Source organism: Piliocolobus tephrosceles, chromosome 10, assembly GCF_002776525.5.
Source record: "Piliocolobus tephrosceles isolate RC106 chromosome 10, ASM277652v3, whole genome shotgun sequence".
Lineage (NCBI taxonomy): Eukaryota > Metazoa > Chordata > Mammalia > Primates > Cercopithecidae > Piliocolobus > Piliocolobus tephrosceles.
The window spans coordinates 32545671-32570243 of NC_045443.1; the positions used below are offsets into that span (position 1 = coordinate 32545671).

At 39.5% G+C, this 24573-nt stretch overlaps 1 protein-coding gene across 1 annotated transcript in view; it reads left to right on the top strand.

Annotated features, from left to right (window-relative positions):
* Positions 1-652: 652 nt before the first annotated feature.
* FGD4 (FYVE, RhoGEF and PH domain containing 4) overlaps positions 653-24573 on the top strand; it is a 169468-nt gene continuing 145547 nt past the window's right edge. Inside the window, exon 1 of the mRNA XM_023208952.2 lies at positions 653-806. Within this exon, the coding sequence (XP_023064720.2) occupies positions 797-806 (10 nt within the window). The 5' untranslated portion in view covers positions 653-796. The remainder of the gene's footprint in view (positions 807-24573) is intronic.

Below are 24573 nucleotides of genomic sequence, written 5' to 3' on the forward strand. Positions count from 1 at the left end.
CAGTTTCACTATTCAGCATTGCTTGCACTATTTCTTACAATTTTCTGATGTCTGTCAGAAAGAATCCGAGATCTTTTAAGACCTATTTTTTTTTTTTTTTTTTTTTTTTTTTGAGAGAGTCTCGCTCTGTCGCCCAGGCTGGAGTGCAGTGGCGCGATTTCTGTTCACTGCAAGCTCCGCCTCCCGGGTTCAGGCCATTCTTCTGCCTCAGCCTCCTGAGTAGCTGGGACTACAGCACCCGCCACCACGCTCGGCTAATTTTGTGTGTGTGTGTGTGTGTGTTTTTAGTGGAGACGGGGTTTCACCATGTTAGTCAGGATGGTCTTGATCTCCTGACCTCGTGATCCGCCCACCTCGGCTTCCCAAAGTGCTGGCATTACAGGCGTGAGCCACCGCGCGCCCAGCCAAGACCTATTTTTAAAGGGAAGTTTGTTATAAGCCTAAATGCCATAAATGTAATAAAGTCACGTGCATTTGGCGTCATACTTCCTAGTCCACCCCCGGTGTTCTAGAGCTCTCTCACTACATTTTGAAACACCTTCGTGGAATTTTGAAATGCATTACTTGCGTAGTTCCTTGAGGCTGCATCACTGCTAGAAGAAGACTTATGAAACAGAACTCTGTACTTCCCATTAGTTAGTTCTTTATCATGTTGAACACTAGAAGTATATGTGTCTAGTGTCTAAATACAGAATGCCTGTAGTTTCTACCAATAAATTATGGATCCAAATCCTTGCTCCAGAAGCAGGAAATAGGTTAATCAGAAGATTGCTGGATGTTATGAAAGGAATCTTTTATGGGGGGCTGTGAGTATTGTTTTGCAATTGCCATTTCTGAAATATCTTAGCTTAAAACATTTGGATTTTTTCGCTATGCAAAGTATAAAACAAATGAAGTAACTGGTATTTCTCTTTGTTCACTATTAAGTGACAGTAATTTGTACCATTATGGAAAAATTACTGTGGATTTTCTTTAGAGTAATTCAGTGCTGTGGTTTTAGCACAAAGGTGTGTTTTTTCTTATCTTCATGATCCAGGAACAATTACTTGAGGGAATGGCATTTCTCCCTGTGAGTTTGTGGCACAGAGTGTTTTCTGAGAGTAGTGGAAGTAAGTGCAACCACTGTTGACCCTTGTCATCTCAGTCTTTTTTATTATAACCTCTTTCCTTCTAGTTTTTTCACTTGTCTTCTATTTCTAATATTTAAGATTTATGCTTTAGCCAGTTTCTTAAAACTTATTTGTGTACCTAATATTCTCTTGGTCATCAATTATTTGGGGATAAGAATTCCCCCTACTATTAAAACATTAGCAAGGTACATTGGTAATTCTCAGGCTTAAGGATTTCTTGAAATAACATTATCTGATTTATTGGGATGTGAAGCATAGTTGATTCGACTAGATACTTCTATCATTGTGGCTTAAGTGATCTTGTAGTCTTTTATATTTAACTGAAAAACCATTTTAGGTGGATGTTTTTGTTCAGAGAAACATTTTAAATTTTAAACCAACATTTCTTTTGATTAGGAAGGAGAAAAAAGTAAATATCCAAGTATCAGCTATTATAACATTTTGAGGTGTTTTTCCTCTTTGTAGCTATTGTTTTGTGGAGCTGAGACTATACTGTGTGTGGATTTTGAATTATGCTTCTCCCTCTAACCCCCACCAAATATCATTAAATTATTTCAGGTTACTAAAAATTCTTAGGAAATATCCATTTCAGTTGCTGTACACTATTCTGTTACAGGGTAGTACCTTAATTAACACATCCACTATTATTAGATATTTAAAATTTTTCTAAATTTTGTTTTATAAATAACCGTGAGAAGAACATGAATTTGTAAGACTATCTTGCAAGGTGTCTTTGGTTGGGGGGAGTCTCATTGTAGTTGTATTCTGGATTTTAAGATATCAATAATAGCTCGACCTTAGATTTTTAAGCACAAACATTTAATTAGGATTTTAAACATATGTGTTGGGCATATATTTGTTTAAACTTATGAATATTACCCTTTTTACACCTTTACTTCTATGTGACAGGTAGCAATGTGCTTACCATTTTAAAATTTATGTCATTATTATTGTTGTTATCATTATTATCATTTTTTAAGAGACATAGTCTCACTCTGTTGCCCAAGCTGGAATATAGTGGCCTGATCTCGGCTCACTGCAACCTCTGCCTCCTGGGTTTCAGTGATTCTCATGCCTCAGCCTCCCAAGAATGAACAGGTGTATGTCACCACGCCTGGCTAATTTTTGTGTTTTTAGTAGAGATGAGATTTTTGCCATGTCGGCCGGGCTGGTCTTGAACTCCAGACCTCAGGTGATCTGCCTGCCTCGGCTTCCGAAAATGCTGGTATTACAAGCGTGAGCCACCATGCCCAGCCAATTTATATTATTTATTTATAGAAACAAGGTTTTCTCACTATGTTTCCCAGGTTGGACTTGAACTCCTGGGCTCAAGCAGTCCTCCCACCTCAGCCTCCCGATAGCTGGGACTATGGGCAAATACCATCACACCAGCCTTAGCCATTTAAAAAATGTGGATTCCATTGCTTTTTTCAGAGAGACAAAGTGGAATGGAAGTCATAGAACTTATTCAGATAGCTGGACCCTTGAGAAAACTAATAGAGGACTTCAACTAAGGCAAGCTCTTCTATGTTCCCAGTCTTATATGAATGAAAACTAGATCCATGCATAGGAGATAAATCAAGCCTGGGCTGTGAAAATGTTGGTAACTGGAAAAACAGAAATTCACAAAGCTTTTGGCCAGTTTTTCTTTGTTTTATTAGGTTATCAATGGCCTTAGATTTTCCCAAATAATTCAGCCACAGGAAAAAAAAAAAAAGAGAGAGAGAGAGAGAGAAAAGGCTTTTTGTTTTTTAACATTGTGACATTGTAAAAAGTTTCTGTGTCACAGACTTGCACCAAGATGGTGTACTGACCATTCTTGTGGAATGAATAGAACTGAGTTTAGAGTACTTTGAGTTACTTATAAATTCTTAAGTGTGCCTTCTATTTAAAACTTACAGTCATAAAGATAATAATAGAAGAGAAATAGCTAGGGTAATATGATTATACGGTCAGAATTTGGAATTTTGAAGCCTTATCTTCAAGTAATTTTAAATCAGAAAATTTGAGGGTTTTTTTTGTTGTTGTTGTTTTTTTAATTTGACTTCAAGATCTCAGGGGATTTCTTTTTTTATTTGCCCATTCTTTGTGTTCCCTTTGTGAGCTTAGATGGTGTAGTATAGGCAACAACCTGATTTTTTTGTTTAAAAATACATTATCTGATTTGTGTTAAATCCCAGATATATGTTAATATTACAAAATAAGTTGGCTGAGCGCGGTGACTCACACCTGTAATCCCAGCGCTTTAGGAGGCCAAGGTGGGCAGATCATGAGATGAGGAGTTCGAGACCAGCCTGGCCAACATGGTGAAACACCGTCTCTACTAAAAATACAAAAATTAGCTCGGTGTGGTGGCGCTTGCCTGTAGTCCCAGCTAGTCAGGAGGCTGAGACAGGAGAATCGCTTGAACCCGGGAGGCGGAGGTTGCGGTGAACTGAGATTGTGCCACTGCACTCCAGCCTGGGTGACAGGGCGAGACTCTGTCTCAAAAAAAAAAAAAAAAGTAACAGTGGGATTTATTACAGAACCTATATTTTATTCTCTATGATAAGTAGTGAGTATATTTATTTGTAAGACTAAAAGTAGACTCAGAGTTAGTCTGAAAACCACACTAATTTTTTTTCCTCCTGTATTTGCCTTCATTTTCTTTTCTTTTCTTTTTTTTTTGTATTTCATGCATCTCAGCCTGTCATATGCTTCTCTTCAGTGTATGCCTGTAGTGCACATAAGTCTTATAAGGATCAACTTTGTAACTGAACCAACTGGACTCCTGTCCAGGAGTTTATACCCTTCTTGGCATCTCTCCTGCCCATTTGTTTAATCTTTCCAACTCATTTGATCCTCTGGTATTAGAGCTGACAGCTGCAGTTGCATATGGAGTTCATAAAGTAGCTGAATAATAAAATGTCATGACCCAGTTCTTGTACAGTTTCACTGATGACTAAATCAGCAACTCTTTTCATATTGAAGTGGGAATGATCAAACTACGTAATTTTCTTTGGAAGTTCACGTATATTCAATGAGTAGTTTTACCTCCTATGTCTTTCTATAGCAGAAATGCTACAGACTTATTTGGCAGGTCAGGTGGAACATTATCTTGATTTTACAGTTATCTTGATTTTACGAGAGGAAAGTTTGTATATAAAAGGGGTTGATGATTGATTCTGAGTGATATTGTATCTGCGAACTCCTTGTATTATTGCTTATTGAGCACCTATTAGACACGGTGGTTTGTGTTATATACACATTATTCCTGATCCTGAGAACAATCTTATAAGATAGGTGATAAGACCCTATTTTTCGTGTGGAGAAAGCAAGCTCAATGAGGTTATTTTATTTATATTAAAAAAAATCAAGACTTTGGCCTATTAAAAACATTTTTTTATCTTGTTGAGTTGTCCGAGTTCTTCATATCTTCTGTATTGTCAGAGTTATGAGCTAAACATATTTTTCTCCTCTAAGATTTTCTTTTTCATACTTGGTATCCTTTGAACAGCGATGTCCAGTTTCAGTCTTTTCCTTTACCGTTAGGTCTCTGTATCCTGTTTTAAAAACTTTGCCTACCTGAAGGTCATAAAGGTATTTTCCTATAGTATTTCCAGAAGCTTTACTATTTTACCTTTCACATTTAGGTCTATGACTCATCTGTAATTGATCTGCATGAATGATGAGAGGTAGGAGTCAAGATTCATTTTTTTGTCCCATTTGGAGTGACTATCCTTTGCCCACTATATTTTAGTGGCAACTTTGTAATCTCTACAGTTTTGACTAAAAATTATGGCATTTGACATTTCCAGAATCTGAACTATCTCAGATGCTTTTTGTAGTTTTTCTTAAATTGTCTCAAGCATAGACTATGTTTTCTATTTTATCTCAGCTAGTATAGTGAGATAAAATAGAAAATATATACTGTAGGAAAAGAGATTTTTATCAGTCTTTTTTTTTTTTTTGAGACAGCCTTGCTCTGTCACCCAGGCTGGAGTGCAGTTCTGGGATCTCGGCTCACTGCATCCTCCACCTCCCAGGTTCAAGCAATTATCCTGCCTCAGCCTCCCGAGTAGTTGGGACTGCAGGTACCTGCCTCCACACCCGGCTAATTTTTGTATTTTCAGTAGAGACAGGGTTTCACCGTATTGGCCAGGCTGGTCTTGAACTCCTGACCTTGTGATCCACCTGCCTCGGCCTCCCAAAGTGCTGGGATTACAGGCATGAGCCACCGCGCCTGGCCTTATCAGTCTTCTTTAATGGGATGACAGCAGCTGGGATGTATACATTCCTGCAGAGAAAGAAAAGGAAATGGCTTCACATTGCTAGATGGAAGCAGTATGTGTGTTGTTTCTGGGTATAATCTTCCTAGCTACACTTTTCCCATAAATTTCTTTCTACTAAAAATCATGAAAGTTTGGATTATAGTTCCTTTCACAGGAGTGAAAGCAAGTATCAGAGGAGTCATCCATTCAAAACAGAGTTCTTCAACTGCAGTATCTGATGTGTTCTGTGTGTGTGCTAGGGTGTCTTTTCAGTCAGTCTACACACAGTTCACCAGACTGGAGACCTTTTGCCCTGCCTGATTTGTTTTGTTTTACTCACTCTTTTCAATGACCAATTTGATTTTTAAGTAAGCACTGAGGTAAAGACTTCCATGAAAGACTTTTGGTTTTGGCCGGTACGAAGAGTAATGGATGCTGGAATACCTTCTGCCAGTTAAAAAATAAAAATAAAAAAAGAACAAACTATAAAATTGGAAAGATATATAGGCATTATAGGAACATATTAGAAACAAATTATGAAGATGTAAGCTTCCACCTTAAGGAAATAATTAAACTCTAAGTAGAGAGAGAAAAGTCAAATAGCCCTACATGTACTAAAGAAAATGAATTTGCAATTTAAGATCTTCTAGTAAATAATGCCATAGTGCTGCCAGTCCAGGAACCACACTTTGAGAATCATTGTCTTAGGCTTCTGAGGTCTATAAGCCTCTTTTAATTGTCTGTGTGTGGTATAACATTCTTGGTAAATGTTTGTTGAATAGAATTGAGAGCATGACATGGTACCAGGTACAGAAAGTCCCGTCCATTGAAACACCTAATAATTTTTTTTAACCTTTTTTCCTTGGTAAGGAACTTTTGTCCTTCTCTCTAATGCATTTCAGAAAATGTATATTCCTACTGATATGGTAAAGGTTTCATTTCTTATGTTTGTGAAACTATATCTGAATAAGAATGCCTCAGGGTTTCCTTGGTACATATACATCGTATACATCACTATAGCCCATCATGAACATTGTGAGCTATAATGTTCCTAGGTATGCTACTTTAACTGAAAATCTTAAATCCTGTTTTATAAGTTAAACCAAAAGTAACACTGATCCTCTTTCTAGCAATGGCAATTTGTTATTTTGGTCTAGGGGCAGTGGAAGTGTAGACTGGATTATGTCTCTGCATGTTTTTGCCATTTCTGTGGCATTACAGTTCCTTCAAATACTGCGTTGTCCATTTTTAAAAGAAAAGAACCAAATTACAGCATCCCAATTGCTTGTTAACATTCATGAGTTTTATCCAGCATGGATCACTATTCAGCTGATGGTTGAAAATTTTCTAAAGTGAACAGCACTTTGGAGACTATTAAAAGCCTTTTTAGAAAGATAGTGACTCTGGACAATGAATTAGCTTAACCTGCAGGAGGAAACTGTACATCAGCTGAGAGGTCTTTTTGAATCAGGTGGCAAGCCTTCTTGGGCAGAGTGTTTATTTAAAGAAACTTGAAATGAATGTATTGACATTTATTGGGCTGTTACGGAAATTAGGTTCATAAATAGTGCCAACCTCTATGAAATAAAAGTTAATTAAGTGGCTTAATCACACATCAAAGTCTCCTTTTAACCACAACTACCTGACATGATTGAGAAAATATGAAGCAGACTCTTCGGTCAAAATCATTCATAAAATTTGTTACAGAGCACAATATTCAGAAAAACCCTAATTCTGCTATGTGTGACACAATAACTTTCAGAAATGCACCAAAATGCTGATTGTGATTATGTCTACACAGTGGTTTTATAGTGGATTTTAATTTCTTCTTTTTATCAAAACAATTTATGTTAGTTGCACCTCATATTTTAAATATACTTACAAATATGTTCCACAGAGTGTGTCTTTGAAATTGCTATGGTTTATGATAAAAGTGTTAAAGCAGGATGTACAATATGCTGCTTTATAAACGTAATACATTTGTGATATATTTATGTGTAGAGCTATGTTGGTTATATTTTTGGTTATTTCTCTTATAATTTTTAAAATAAAACCTTAATTCCTGGTTCACAAAGTTTTTTAAAAAGCAGTCGCAGCAAGCATGGGAATCAGTATTTCTTCTAGCTTTAGCAAAGGTGAAAAGCTGGTGCTGCGCCACCTCGGACAGCCTTGCCTTCCAGGAACAGACAGTGAAGGTGGGACAGATTCTAAGAGAATGTAGTTGGATGCTTAGGGACTGGGCAGCTATTATGGACACCCAGGCCTGCTGACTCTGTTTCAGTTTTCAAGGTGAAAACTCTGGTCTGAGCTCATTGCAGCGGGTTGGGATTTAGATGACTACCAGATTTAGGTCACGAGATGTCTGGGTCACAGCCAGGAAGGTAGAAATCTAGCATCAAAGTCACTGGGCAGTCAGCGTCCAGCTACCTGGCAATATAGCAGAGGAATAGGGAGATATGGAAAAAGGAGTTTTTGTTTTGCTTTGTTTTCCTTAGTTTTTTAAATGTTTCACCTGATTTCCAGTTTTGTGATGAATGGACTTCTCTTTCAAGTTTCCTCAAAAAGCATGGAGAAAGTCAGTGACCTCTGCAGGGTCCTCATTGTCTCCCAGGCTGTCACACCGCTTTCCTTTGAGCCCTACTCTGTTGTTCTGGAGAAAGTGTGGTAATCTGATGAGCCAGGGTTATTAGTCCTGGGACATAGGCTTCCTCTCTGGCAGCTCATCAGGACTAGAAAGCATTCTTGCTGCTTGACCTGCTTCAGACACTTGTCACTCCATTAGCTCAGATGTGTCAGTGACCCAGGTCCACGGTTACCTCCTGAATAACCAACAGTGGTGGCGCCCAGGCTTAGCATTATCTTCATGCCCAGCCGTTTTATATTTGTTCCTTCAACAAAGATTTAATGAGCACCTACTGCATGCCAGACACTGGAGATTTCTTGGTAAACAAGACAAAGCACCCTGTCTGTATGGATTTTACCTTTTAGGGTAGGAGCCAGAAATTAAAGCAAGGGAAAAAGAAATGTTCAGTATAATGTTGGGCAGTGATACCTTAAACAACAAGCAAGGCATTGGAATAGATAGAAAGTGACAGAGGTGGGAATAGTACTCCTATTTTTGATAGGGGGGTAGGGAAGGAAACACCTGAGGAAGTGGCATTCAGCAGATTTGAATGAAGTGTATTGAAGAAACAAGAGGAAGATCTGGATGAAAATGTCTTAGGTAGAGGGAACTGCAAATGTAAAGGGTCTGAGGCAGGAATGAGCTTTGGTAGTCAAACTTCATCAGGGAAGTGTTTTTTAAGAGTTGCTCTAACTATGTTGCCCAGGCTGGAGTGCAGTGGTGCGATCAATGCAGCTTCAAATTTCTGTGCTCAAGCAATCCTCCCGCCTCAACCTTGCAAGTAGCTAGGACTACAGGTGTGTGCCACCACACCTGGCTAACTTTTTTATTTTATTTTAGTAGAGATGAGATCTCACTATGTTGTCCAGGCTAGTCTTGAACTCCTGTGCTCGCAATCCTCCCTCCTTGGCCCCCCAGAGGTGCTGGGATTTTGTAAAGAAGTGTTAAAATACCTACACAACTGTTCATTGGACCAATTTGTGAGGGATGGTGAGGTCTTTTACCCACCTCCAGCCATATAATCAGTAAAATATTATTTAGTTGCTTTCTTATTTACAGAGATTAAGAGCTTCTAGCCGTTCAGTCGGATTCCATGTCTGAACTGATAACTTTATATTTTAACAATGAATTGCTGTGCAGTAATACCTAAACACATTTACTGGTGCTATCTGTTTTTATGAGCATCTGTTCAGTGAACATTTATTAATCTTACCCGATTTATTGGATGTGATGGAGGAGAGAGCAGGACACAGAGTTGTTGATGAAAGAAGTGTTCAGAATCCTGGAGAACCAGGAGAGTTGGTTATGAGAAGGCCAGGGAGGAAAGGTAAGAAAGAGGGCGTGGTTGGCACCCAAGAGGGTCCAGGATGCAAGAACTGAACCCGACCTATGGGTTTGCAGCTGAGATGTCACTGCTGGCCTTGCTGGGAGCAGTGTCAGTTGAGTGCTGGGTCAGATAGACGTGGCTGAGGAGTGACTAAGAGGTGAGAAGTGACTAGACCTCCCACCCTTTTGAGAAGCATAGAAAAGCAAGAAAGGAATGAGCTTAGACAGCTTAACAGTAATATGAATGGGGCCAAGAGGTTTTTTTTGTAAGAGACTTCTGTGTTATTGTTTTTTCACGATAGGAAGTCAATTGTTTGACATTCTGTCTTCACAGAATAGAGTCCCCCCACCCCCACTTTTTTTTTTTTTTTTTTTTTTTTGAGACAGAGTCTCGCTTTGTCGCCCAGGCTGGAGTGCAGTGGCCGGTTCTCAGCTCACTGCAAGCTCCGCCTCCTGGGTTCAGGCCATTCTCCTGCCTCAGCCTCCCGAGTGGCTGGGACTACAGGCGCCCGCCACCTCGCCCGGCCACCCCCACTTTTAAACACGCTTAATACTTCTTACAGCTGCATAGTTTTCCAGATATTCAAAGAGGTTTCACCTACATGATCTCATTGATCTTCCTGAGAGGATGGTACCAAATATTATGCCTGTTTATTTCTTAAATGAAAGCCTCAAAGCTCAGAGATGGTAGCTTAGAAATCACCCTGCTAACAAGTTGTTTTGTCACATACTCTACCTAGCCCAGAGGTCGTGAACCTATATTCACTGCATTAACTAATCACGATTTGCCCCATATTTAACTGGTTATGCCTTGGTTAACTTAGAAAAGAACCCAGAGCATTTATGAAATAAAACTTGCAGGGCGATTAAAAAGCTTTTCAGGGCTGGGCGCAGTGGCTCACACCTGTAATCCCAGCATTTTGGGAGGCCGAGGCAGGCGGATCACAAGGTCAGGGGATCTAGACCATCCTGGCTAACACGGTGAAACCCCGTCTCTACTAAAAAATACAAAAAATTAGCCAGGCATGGTGGCGGGCACCTGTAGTCCCAGCTACTTGGGAAGCTGAGGCACGAGAGTGGCGTGAACCCGGGAGGCAGAGCTTGCAGTGAGCTGAGATTGCGCCACTGCACTCCAGCCTGGGCGACAGAGCGAGAGTCTGTCTCAAAAAAAAAAAAAAAAAAAAGAAAAAGAATAAGTTTTTCAGAACCCCCTCTACCACCTCCTTCCATATCCTCCTGCACACACACATTGATCTCACCCGCCTTGCATATCACTGCTGCATATCTGTTTGTGTGCATGCATGTGCACACGCACACACTCTGTCTACCCTGCATACACACCCTTGCTGCACACAAAACCTCAAATTCAGTTATCTTCAAATGTCATAATTAGATACACCTCAGTCCTAGTCTTAAGGGGCTCTTGCCCACAAAGCTTGGCCACCCTCGCTTTTCAATACTTTATTCTTTCTGGGATTTGGGCTTGGGGTAGAAAAGTAAAGTTTGGATTGATTTTAAAAGATCAGATGAGAGGTCATAAATAAATCCCTGGTATCAACAATAAACATTCAACTGATCATTACATTTTTGCTGAATTTGCTTTCTCTCTTCAAAAATGCAACCCTGTAGAACTTGAGTGAAACAGTTTTTGTTTAAGTTTGAACCTAAAGCCATAGTTGTTTGCATGCTTTGGTCCTTAGGATATTTTTTGAGCAGCAAGGATTAACCATTCAGCATTGGGTTTTATCAGCACAAAGCTTGAATTATACTTTTTATTCTGGCCTGATCTCAGCCCGAAAATATGAAGCGAAGGTTCATAATGTTGATAATTTATTAGCTTTTGCAGAATGTTTGTGTGATATATCTTTGCTGTTTACCTGGTGCTATACATCTATTTTATCTTGTTAGCTCCTCTCCCCAACCCCCTACAACAACAGTTAAATGTCTTTATTTCTCATACATATCAAAAACTCATCAAGAAAAAGGGGTAGCATATGCTTTTATGTCTGTGGAGTTTAGAATGGAACTTTGCATATTATTAGAAGCCTCGTTTATAGAACATTCTTTATTATTAGCCCTTTTTCTGTTTTACACTCCACACATATTTTAGATTTGTTAATGTAATTAATACATATATATATGTTATACATATGCCCTACATATATCCTTGTAGAGTCTTCACTTTCATATATTTCAGAAATTTTCTTAAGGAAAGAAGAATTAAAATATCTAGATTCCAATTATCTATGAATCACTTTTTGAAAAAAAAATGTGGATAAGAATTAAGAGTGTGGAAAGCAGGGCCTAGGTGCTTGTGTAATTTCCTCCCACCTTTGTTTTAGAATCAGTATTAAGGATTTGGAAGGATAGGGAATATTACTATAATGAAGACAGTAACAAACAATCTAATGATATAAAGAACTAAATCTCATTATTCTTATTTGACTAAGACACATTATCTTTCAAACTTTAAAAATATCCCTGGGGCATTGGTAGATCTGGGTGAGTTTTTCGATGGTTGGACATGAATAAAAAAGGGCTAGAAATATAAGACCTCCTCATATAGACTTTCCTAGTCAATGTTGGTTGTTTTTTTGGCAGTGTATATACTTGGGCAAGTCCTGGAACAACAAGTACTTCTCTGAAATGCTAACCACATGAGAGGAATGAAAGGCTTGAGCAGGAGATATTGCTCCCACTAAAAAAGTTCTATCAAATTAGGCTTTAGATTCTTAACCTTAACCCCTTGCAAACTGGGCGGAAAAGTTCAATTTATTAATATTTCAATGTGTTTTATCTTCCTTATAAAGTACTCTGTACCCTGCAAATACATTTTTGCTCTAAGTCATTTTATGAAACGAATTATAAAAACCCCATTAAATTAAAACAAATTCATAGAATATTAACCAAAAATGCAAAATTGTTGGTAATACATAGAAAATATCTAAGGAGATGCCACCTCTTTATAGATACTGTATTTTGTGGTTTCAATATCTGTAATTGGTTAGCTCTGCTGTTTAGGCTTTTTGGGTTCATTAATATGTTTGATCCCCAATTAGGATAGGTAATTTGAGTGTTTCATAGTCACAGGCGACACTAACAATACTGGTCAATTCATAATGTAAACTGTTTGTCGAGAAGAGGTCTCAGCAAGAATGGAAAGAGAACGTGGAAAGACAAGTAAAACCAGTAGCAGAGCTCGTGGCATTTTTACTGAAAGTACACCCTAAACTGCATGTCGTTGTGCAGGTACAATTGCCATTTCAACTGGTACTTGAGCAATACCTCCTGCTCAAGCCTTTAAATCATACCACACGTAAGGGTAGTATGCAGATATATGTTATTTTAAATTTTAATATGCTGTTTCCTTCTGGAAAATAAATGTTTCTTGTCTTTGCTGCTTCAGCCTTTTTTCTTCTACTCGACTCAGTAAGTCTCTCCTTTAACGTTTATTCTCATTATTTTAGAGCTGAAGAGAACTTTGGAGATGGTCTAAGCCAGCGTCCTCCTTTTGTGACTGAAGAGCACAGGAGCAGACAGAGGAAATGTCTTGCCTGTGTCGTAGGGCTGGCTAAACAGGAACTGGAGTCTAGGTTTCTGAATTTATAATTAGGGAGTTGTAGTTGGATTCCCTAATTATAGAGGCTAAGGGCTTAAACACATAACTCCCAAAATTATGTGCCTAGGTACTTTGGGTATCACTGCCAACTCACAGGAGTGCTATCTGCAGGATATTTAAAAATTTCAAAGGAAAAACAACATCTATCAAATACTGTGCAAACTCCTACCTCTAGGTAGTTCCCTTTTAAAAAATATTTGATTGCAATATATTTCTTTTGATAGTGGCATATTTTGCAGAGTTGAGGGTTTGGTGGGTACCATGATAACAAGCTGGTGAAAATCAGCTTGGGAGAGGAAATGAGGTTTGCGATGTTTAATAGGATCCTATGGTATGGGAGGTTGGCAGGGTACATCCACATCCCATTAGTAAGTAGTAGGAGTGATTTAGGAATAGAATAAAAGTGCGAGTTTTTTTCTTGAAATTATTATTTGTTATATTCTCAAATGTTGCTAAGTTGCTAAGTCAAAGGTAGTTATTCGTTTTTTGTTTGTTTGTCTGTTTGTCTGTTTTGAGACAGAGTGTCTGTCGCCCAGGCTGGAGTGCAGTGATGTGATCTTGGCTTACTGCCACCTCTGCCTCCTGGGTTCAAGTAATTCTCCCACCTCAGCCTCCCAGAGAGTTGGGACCACAGGCATGCACCACCATGCCCAGCTAATTTTTGTATTTTTAGTAGAGACAGGGTTTTACCATGTTGGTCACGCTGGTCTTGAACTCCTGACCTCGTGATCCGCCCACCTTGGCCTCCCAAAGTGCTGGGATTACAGGCGTGAGACACTGTGCCCAGCAGTTATTAGTTTTTTTGTACCAAACCACTTAATCAGTGGAACTCTAAGTAATTGCTCCTGCCCTGGGTCACTGTGCAGAAGTTACTGAGATGCTCTGATTTGAAAAGTTTGGGAACCTCTGACTTCCTGGGTAAAGGCTCTTACAAAAGGAAAGAGAAAGGAGGAGTAAGGGCAAATGGAATTAGGCATATTCAGCCACGAAGGGAAATGGAAAAATGCTCCCAAGATTATTCAATCTCTGCCTAGCTGGCACAATGGCTGCAACAGCAGATATTCAATGCAAAGTTGCCGCCTGCCCAGTATTTGAGGAAGATAAATTATCAGGCTCCTGCTTCCAACGCCTTTTTATCTTAAGAACCTTTATGGGGATTGTTGGCTGTTCGTCACATGCCCTACACTTAGGTTTCAGGCCCTATAATTAGATTCTGGGCAGTGTGGTTTGAGGGGATACTGTAATGATGATAATACCAGAATACTTGGAGGTGAACTTGGAGCTCCAGAGGACATTACTATTCCTTACTCACCTTTCATAGATCTGCCTTTATTTTTCGTTTCTGAGTCATTTTTTCCCACGGCATCAATTCTCTAAAAACTGTGTGCCAATTCTTCTTAGTTTTTTTGTTGTCTCACTTGTTTGTAGATCTTCCCAAGAACATGGTGGAGTGAACATTAAAAAATATGTATAGGAGGAGTAAATATATTTTTAGAAGATTATAAAATTATAATTTGACATTAAAAATTTTGGAAACCGGAGAAGAAAAATAAGTCCAATATTTCTTCCTCACAGGTACTCTGAAAATTTTGAAGCCTAGGTAAGCCTGGCCTTTTGTTGCTAAGATTCTCTTCTCTGCTGGGCAAGGTAGCTCATCCCTGTAATCCCAACACTTTGGGAGGCCGAGGCAGGTGGATCGCTTGAGCTCAGGAGTTCGAGACCAGACCGGCCAGCATGGCGAAACTCTATCTGTACTAAAAATACAAAAAAATTAGCTGGGTGTGGTGGCACGTGCCTGTAGTCCCAACTACTTGAGGGGCTGAGTCAGGAGGATGAGTTGAGCCTGGAACGTTGAGGCTGCAGTGAGCCAAGATTGTGCCATTGTACTTCAGCATGGGTGACAAAGTGAGAGCCTGTCTCCAAAAAATATATATATTTTTTATATCATTGCAAATGCATAGTGTTTATTCTTAATGGGTATTCAGTTTTGTATTCTGTTTTTCCTCCCACTTCTGGGAGGTGGTGTAGCGTAATGACTTAGATCCAAGCTTTGGTCTCAGACAAATGAGGTTCTCGTTGCAACGGTGAAACCAAGGGCAAAGAGCTTAAATTCTGAATCTCAGTTCTATACCTAAAACATGAAGATAATAATCCCTACTTCATAGGCCCTGTGAGGTTTATATAAAATATTTGTAAAGTGTTGATTATAGTGTCTAGCACATACTAGGGACCAGTAAACAGTACTTGTTAATATAAACATTTCCCCTTTGCCACATAGTCTTTCTGATCTTATTTTATTTTATTTTATTTTGAGACGAAGTCTTGCTCTGTCACCCAGGTGGTGGAGTGCAGTGGCACGATTTTGGCTTATTGCAACTTCTGCCTCCCGGGTTCAAGAGATTCTCCTGCCTCAGCCTCCCAAGTAGCTGGGACTACAGGTGCCCGTCACCACACCCGGCTAATTTTTTGTATTTTTAGTAGAGACGGGGTTTCACCGTGTTAGCCAGGATGGTCTCGAGATCCTGACCTTGCGATCTGCCTGCCTTGACCTCCCAAAGTGCTGGGATTACAGGTGTGAGCCACCGTGCCCGGCCATGACCATATTTTAATAACTGCATGATAGTGTGTCAGTTGTGTATACATTAATATTTGCATCACCATTCTAATTCTGGATTCTTAGGTACCTCTAAATTTGCACTAGAATTTTAAAACAGTCTTTAGTCATTCATCAGATTTACTAAATTCACACTATGTACAAGAACCGTGGCTTGCTGTTAACAAATGGTTCACAGTGGCACTGTCCCTGGCCTTGAGGTGCTCACAGTCTGAAGAAGAGATGTGTACAAATAACTGTGCCCTGTGGTAAACACCATCAGTGTCCAACTTACTGAGAAAGTGTAGAGGAGAGAATAAAAATGTCAGACTCTGCCTAGAGAGCTCAGGGAAGTCAGGAGGGGGTTATAGGAGATAAGTGAGTTAATGTGGGTGGGGTCAGGTTATCAAGGGCTTTTTAAGCCATCATACAGATTGGGACTTCTATTCCCATTAAAATGGGAAAGCCAGTTTTATGAAGAGAATTGACCTTATCTGGATGGTATTTTAGCCTGTAGGGTACAAGATTGGGGCAGAGAGTCTAATTAGGAAGTTAAGGGATCCAGGTGAGAGATGGTGTGGCCTACACCAAGGGGGAGTGGTGGAGGTGTAAGAAGTGGCTGAATTTGAGGAAATACCCAGGACACGAGGGGACAGTTGGATATAAAATGTCAGAGAGGAGTGAAGGATGGCCTCCCAGGCTGTGTGACTTGAGTGACTAGAAGGATAGAGTTGCCATTTCCAAACACAAGGAAGGATGAAGGACGACCAGATTTGAAGATTAAATGGGGAATTGGGTTTTGGAATGTTACATTTGAGATGCTTTTTTTTTTTTTTTTTTTAAGAGACGGAGTCTCACTCTTTCGCCTAGGCTGGAGTGCAGTGGCACGATCTCAGCTCACTGCAACCTCCGCTTCCTGGTTTCAAGCAATTCTGTCTCAGCCTCCTGAGTAGCTGGGATTACAGGCACGTACCACCAATGCCCGGCTAATTTTTGTATTTTTAGTAGAGATGGGGTTTCACCATATTGGTTAGGCTGGTCTCAAATTCCTGACCTCAGGTGATCTACCCGCCTCAGCCTCCCAAAGTGCTGGGATTACAGCTGTGAGCCACCACACCTGGACTTGAGATGCTTATTAAACATCCAAGTCCAGGATGTTCAATAGGTAGTAAGAAGTAAGAGTGTGGAATTCACAGGGAGAGAAGTTTGTTCTGGAGTCATGTATTTGGGAAGTATTAATGTATTCATGGTATTTATAAGATGTTTTAAAAACATGGTACAGTTACTTCACCCATCATTATTACTATTACAAGTCATGTAGAATTTTCTTTCATATTTTTATGTTTTATTTATTTATTTATTTTTGAGACGGAGTCTTGCTCTGTCGCCCAGGCTGGAGTGCAGTGGCACGATCTCGGCTGACTGCAAGCTCCACCTCCTGGGTTCACACCATTCTCCTGTCTCAGCCTCCCGGGTAGCTGGGACTACAGGCGCCCGTCACCACGCCCGGCTAATTTTTTTTTGTATTTTTAGCAGAGACAGGGTTTCGCCATGTTAGCCAGGACGGTCTCGATCTTCTGACCTCATGATCCACCCGCGTCGGCCTCCCAAAGTGCTGGGATTACAGGCGTGAGCCACTGCGCCCGGCCTTTTTTTATTTTTTTGAGACGGAGTCTTGATCTGTTGCCCAGGCTGGAGTGCATTGGCGCAACTTGGCTCCGCCTCCTGGGTTCAAGCAATTCTCCTGCAACCTCCGCCTCCTGGGTTCAAGCGGTTCTCCTGCCTCAGCCTCCTGAGTAGCTGAGATTACAGGCATGCGCCACTACGCCTGGCTAATTTTGTATTTTTAGTAGAGATGGGGTTTTACCATATTGGCCAAGCCGGTCTCGATCTACTGACCTCCTGATCCGCCCACCTCGGCCCCCCAAAGTGCTGGAATTACAGGGGTGAGCCACCACGCCCAGCCATTTTTATCTATTTTTTAAAAATTTAAAGAAACTTTACAGTCACTTTGTTAAATTGATTTTTTAAAGTATGTTGGAAATTTTACTAGGAGACTATTTGGTAAATTGGGAAGACTTGGCATCTATAAAATGGATATTCTTATTCTTCAACACATTATGTCACTGTTTAGCTTTCCTTTATTTCTCTTAGAGTTCATTTTTCCCCCCCAAATAGTTCACACACATTTCTAGATAATATTATTTCTATACTTTTTGTTGCCATTATGAATCCAGTCTTACTGGTATTCTGATAGTTTTGCCCTTATAAAGGAATTATATTGATATATTTGTATATGGTTACCTCACTAAACTTCTGGTACTATAAATAATATCGTACTTCATTCTTTTAATTTTTTTTGAGGGGGGGGCTAGGCATCTATAAAATGGATCTTCTTATTTAGGAGAAATAGAATCATATCATCTACTTGAAATAATTTTTGTCTTTTTCCTTTTGGTGTTCGTGTCTCATTTCTGGTTCGTGACAAGAAAAGAACTTTGAAATTAAGATAGGGAGTTACTATAGAGTAAGGAGGTAATTAATACCTAAAAGTCTAGTCACAATAAACTGTTTTTGTTTCATTTTCTTTTTTGGCTTATCCTAATTATTTTCTTTGCCATTTATTTTTTATTCTTTATTTTTTATTTTCTTAGAGACAAGGTCTCTCTATCACCCAGGCTGAAATACAGTGATGCAGTCATGGCTCACTACAACCTTGACCTCCTGGGCCCAAGCGATCCTCCCACCTCAGCCTTCTGAGGAGCTGGGACTACAGGTGTGCACCACCACACCTGGCTAATTTTTTAAAAAATTTTCTGTGGAGACAGGGTCTCACTGTGTTACTCCAGGCTGGTGTCAATAATGGACACTTTGAGTGCCTATAGTTTATATTTTCTAGATTTATAGTTTACCTCTAATAGTTGGTTTTTATGTGGTATATTTGGTTTTCAGCCAATTTGATCTTCCAAGGACTTAATCTGTGATTCCTTCATGAAGACTAGGGGGTGGGCAACTGTTCCAGCAGAATCAGTGTTTAATGCTGAAACAGATTAAATTCAGGAGATAGTATAAAATTAAGATATTTTAATCCTATAACTGGGTAAGACTCTAGATGAAAATTTTAAATCCAGCACCGCCTCTCCCCACAAAGTTCAATTAATGCAGTAAAAATGAATGTATGTTTGACCAGAAATTATTAATTTATAACACATTTGATTTTTGAAAACTTTATTTTCAAATTAACATTTTTTCCAAATTTGAGTATTATATTTGTTTTAAAAAAATCCTTATAAAAGCACTTTCAGTTCTGATGTGGATTCCAAATCATAAAACAACTTGCTGATGAAGCTTACATTTCTAGAATGCTTTATCTTTAGTTTTCAAGTTAACTTTGAGGTTTTATTTTCTGTTTGTCAAGTCAAGCCTCTTGTGACCTTTCTCCCTGAATGAGCAGAGCTAGCTATCTGAAATGTCAGGAGTTTGTACCACCAAGGGTAAATTTGCTGGAAAGCTTTTAGTTGGGCTGCACTGACTTGTTTAAATAGCCAAACACCTGCTAGGCAAGCCCTGCGCATGTGAGTGGCTATATATGTTCCTTCCTTTAGGATTTGCAAGGCTGGAGCACAAAGACAGCGATTGTTACCCAATAAGCAGTAGTCACACACTTCTACCAATCGCCTTAGGAGGGCTGGTTACCATGGAATCCACCATCTGTTCACTCCCCACCGGAATGTGATTATCCTTGCTGGGCTGGGAACTGGGGAAAGCAGGGGAGCCTGTGCTGGGTGAGATTATCTGCAATGGACCGGGTTAATGGGAGGCTTGCTTTGGCTCGCTGGAAGAACAAATGAAGGGAGTTTTACTTCAGCCATTTGTGACTTCTGGCCAAGAGGAATAAATTCAGCTTTTATAAGGTAAGTAACCCTAGTAATATGTATCCAGTTTGTCGTACATTTGTGTGAGGGCATTATCTCCATGTGGTCCAAGGAAAGTGAGCTCTAAGCTCTTTTTAAAGAAACCTCCAGCGTTATACACCTCTCTTGTATTGATTTTATGCAGTTCAATAATGCCTGTGCAATTACATGTTGATTTTGGAAAAAATGAAAAAAAATTAATCTTTTAAACTGTTTTCTGCTTGTGAAATTGTTTTATGACTCCTGAAAGTGGCAAAAGGACAGTCATTTTTAATGGTTTTTCAGAATGAATTACACTGGCATCTTTCTGAAATACGCCCATAGCCCCAACGTGTTCAATGCCTGTTCTTATTATTTGAAAAAATAACTCAGGTCAGGGACGTTTGTAGGTTATGATTTAATTAATGATTATTCTGGCCCACATGACTGACCTACCATTACTAGCTGATGTTTTGAAATGTGATGTTTATGCAGTTTTATTTTGCAATGCTTTGGCACAAGTTTCAAGGGCCTGAGCATGTGGAAACAATGTGGCAGTGCTTTAAGGCATGCATGCAGGCACCGTGGTAAAGGGAGGGCAAGACGAGGAAGATCAGCTTCTATTTCAAGGGCTTCCTTTGTTTTTCTATTTCAACAGCCCCTTAAAATGTGTGTTGCATATTGTGAGCAGTAGAAGGAGATTTGGGTCCTAACAAATGGATAACTGACATTTTTCTGTGTGGCTAAGAGGTTGGTAGCTCAAACAAGGGACTTCTATGTCCTTTGTAAGGCAGCATTGTATCCCCTTCCCCAAAACTGTTCCCTAAAATATAAATGTGAAAAAACAAAAAGAGTGCTGTCTATATTTCTGGATACTTCTTTTGTGTAAGTTTTTTTTTTTTTTTTTGTCATTGAAACCGTAGGGCCAGTGCTCTATGAGTCTAACTGGGTCTGCCATTTTTACTTGATAGAGGAAAGGTTGCAAGGAAAGGCTTGGCTCATTCAGGTTCAGCCTTTCTAATTGTACGGTGCTGCTGTCATCTTGGACATTCATGTCAGTGGCTGCCCAGAGAGTTAGAAAAGGTTATTGCTAATAGGCCCTAATTGTTTCATTTTCTTTTTAAAATGATGATATAAAATTAGATAACCTCATATTAGTCAAGGACTCATGTTCTTACTTCAAGAACAGGTTTTTAGGCCAGACAGTTGCGAGTTCTTGGTGTTAATTGTAGTTGACTTTAAAATTGTTACCCTCTTTTGTGCTTACTGGTGTTTATACATCATTATTACTACTTTTAAAAAGTTTTTTTCTTAATGTACAAAATTAGTTTAGCTACATACTAGCTCTAAGAAGCATGTTTTAATAATAGTAGATACATGTCTGCCTCAGAATTTCCTTAGCATAATTAAAAATTTTCAAGCCAATGTAATAGTATTGGGATAATTTTTTTCACCCATAAATGTCAGTCCTTCATAAGCAATATAAGGCTTGGGAGGAAATTAGGTAATTTGAAAGTCTTGTGTATGATTACGTATTTATGTTGCTTTAATTACCATTATCTGAGAATCCAGAAAAAGGCTGTGAGCGAATGGGTCTGAAGTGTGTGGCATCTGGGTGCTTGGGATGTAGTTACCAAGAGCAATTGAGGTACGCTAGATAAATCTGTGCACTTCTCAAGTTCCTAGTGTTGGTGAATTTACTTGCTCTTTTCTTTTTGTTATTGAGGTAGTTTTAAGATTGTGTTTTTAATTGGATGTTAATGTTAGACAATATCTCAGCCTTTCGAGTATTGGCAGGCATGTATATATTTTCATGTGTGAGCATGTTACATTGACCAAGTTTCCAGAGTAACAAGTAATAAAACCACAGGTTTTTCAAAATGTTTTTAAAAAGCTTTGTCCAATCCACCACTAACAAGAAACTTAGTGGTTCTTGAGGGTAACCCTTTACAAAAATAGGTGAAGAGTGGGCAGCAGGGACAGTCCCTAGAACATCTGTGATCCCAACCAGGGTACCTATGGGACAGGAGTGCACTGTCATATGACTGTCCTGCACATGAAGGACCTGGTGAGATGTCCACTTCCACTCACAACACTGTCAGCAGTGAGACCTGCCACCGTGCACACAGCTTCTTACAGTAAGGAACTTAGGATTTAGAATGTACTGAATTTGCGGATCCACTGTGAAGCACTGCTTTCTGATTCTCACCATCCTTACTTGTGGGGGTGAAGAGAGTTGCTAGATTTCCGAGGTGTCTGTGCTTTCTTCCAACTTTTCCAGCTGTCTGAGGGCTTGATGATTTTCAATTCTTCAATATAACTTAAGACCTTACTAAGTGATGAGTTTATATTTATGCTTGTAAATATGTAAAACTAACCTTATTTGGTTATTTCATGTAAAAGGATTGTGTAGATGACAATATGAAACTTTGAACAGAGTACTTAGAATGATTCAAATCCATGAACGCTGAGTAGGCAGCAAATCAGCCAGCATTAGTTCAGCACATACAGTCAAATCTTTCTGCTTCTTTGACACATTATGCTGGAATGTTGCCTGACATAACAAATTCAGACATGTAAACTCTACACCTAATTAATGGCGATTAAATTTCTTAGTTTTTCATACTATGTTTTGTGGACACATTCATTCTGCCTAGCCTAAATTGAGTCCTTCAGTTTCTTTGCTTTTGAGGTACAGATTTATAATCCATTTTTTGAAGTAAAGTATTTTTGACCATTGTGGTCCATTTGGCCCTAGAGCTGTCTGAGATGATGGAATACGAGGGATCTGAAGTGGAGGAGCACCTACAGATGCTGTCATTGCTAATGCTGCTATGTTCACACGTCCTTGGGATTCAATCTGTTCGCATTTTTCATAATTTTAAGAAATAGATGTACTGAAAATTGCCCTTTTGCTGTCTCCCACAATGCCATATTACCATGGGTGCAAGAAATGCTTGGAATGAGTTAATTGTATGCATCAGCACAATTTTGCATTGCTGTGTTAGATATACATTTACAGGATGGGGAGCCTGGAAAGCATGCGTGTAAACGATGTGAACTTACACAAAAGCTATAGCTCAAAGCTGGTTTCATTTGGCAGGATTTTTCTCTATATGTGTGCCAGTTGATTTGAGTATCGGCAGCTGTTTCTTCTGAGTTGTCGTCGTCTTCTGTTTTTTTAACTGCTGTTGAGCTTCTGTAAACTAAAAAGGCAAACTTTCCATAAATTGGCAATGAGTGCGTCTATGCAGGTTGACGTAGATTGTTGGAACAGCTTCTGTATGGCACTTAACCTTTTCTTGCTCAGTTGCTGGCACTTTAACCCCAGAAATAGCTTGATGGAGTTACATGAGGGTGCCTAGCATACCTTATTCTTAGAAAAGTTCCATGTTTTACAAATAACCACCACTCTGTATGACTAATTGTTCTTTTGGAGCAAACCTGTTGAATTACTGACTTCCTGTGTAAATAATAGTTCCTTCCTTCCTTGTCTGCCTAAATCCTGTATTCTTTTTTTATTTTTACCAATTTACTCGTCCTAAACTCAGATTAATGAAATTATGAGATGTAGTATGTTCCCATAAGGCAAACAGACTGAATCTCTGGGATGTTTTTAGATCCCTGTTATACACCACTAGATGTTTATTTTCACATAATTTAAGGGTGCCAATCTAAACAGGATTGTCTGCTTTTTGATGCCCTCATTTTAGAGAAGAACCTGGAGCCCATAAAGATTAAGTAGCTTTTCCAAGGTCAGGAAACCTGTGAGTTACAGAAACAGCTAATGTTGGGTATTGCATGTTGAATGCAAACACGTAGGGCAAGATCAGCTTAACATCCTACATTGTTGTCCTTAAGAGGAGCACAACATTGGGGTGTTACCCTCACATTCCACAGATGAAATGTTCAGTGTGCCTAGGTGGAATACACCTTTGAAAGATGATTTTCTCCGTAATCAAAGTCATAAGAAACAGTTTGTCATTATACATACCAAGCTTTTACAAAACATAACTGCCAAGCCAATTGGACACTTATGTTTCTCAGCTTGCAGGCATTCTCCCTTCTAGCCCTATCTATATGTGAAGTAAAATGATCAGAGTGCTGCCTAGTCATTGTGGATCCCAGAGCAGGTAGGGGAGGGAGGAGCCTGAGGAACGACTGTGGTCCACTCTAGGACATATCTGTCAGCTGGGCACCATTCCTGTTGTGGGTTAGTACGACTTTCCTGTGGACCTTTCCCGCAGGTATACGACCCACACTTGTGTACTTAATCGGCCTTTCCTCTGCTCCCTGCACCAACCCACAGGCACCTCGTTGCTTAGGACCACCCTACCCCCTAAGGAGACGTTCACTGTCTTCAGTATTAACCTTGCATTCATTCGTCAAATATTTCTTGCACATTTACTCTATGCCATTCCTATTGCAGATGTGGAGGATATGGCATTAAGCACAATGGGCAAGATGTTAGTGAAATTTACCTAGTAGTGGGAAGAGACATAATACAAAAGTAAAGAGATAAGTAAACAACTTAATTTCAAATAGTGGCAAGTATGTGATGACAAAACAGGCTGTGTTAAAGAGGGAGTTGAGGGTGGCAAACTTTAGATTGGGTAACCAGCAGATGTTTATCTAGGGCAGTACCATGTAAGCTGAGACGCAAATGATAAGGAACCAGCCACGTGTAATCTGGTGCAGTGAAAGTGTGTTGCTGTTATCCTCAATTTATGGAGGTAGAAATAGAGGAAAGCCAGTCATCAGGATCGTATAACAATCATGTTAAGTGAGTGCTACAAAGCCACACTGCATGTTATCTTTACTTCTCTTTCAGGACTTAATCCCGAATGTGTGTTCTTTTTCAAAGTCACAGTTTATTGGGAGAGCACAGGAAAGCATTTACCAGTGGTTAAGAGCAGCAGTTTTAAAGTTGAGCAGACCTGGGGCTAGGCTGGTCTCTCATACTAGCTACCTGGATGTCTCTAGGCCAGTCACTTAACTTCCTTAAACCCCCTCTTCCCCATTTGTTAGAACTTGTGAGGTTATCCTGGGTATTAAGGAGGTTATGTTCAAAAATTCAAGTTGTTCTGACAATGATGGGGATTACTGTGATGTTCTCTTAGGGGCATCAGTAATAATGCC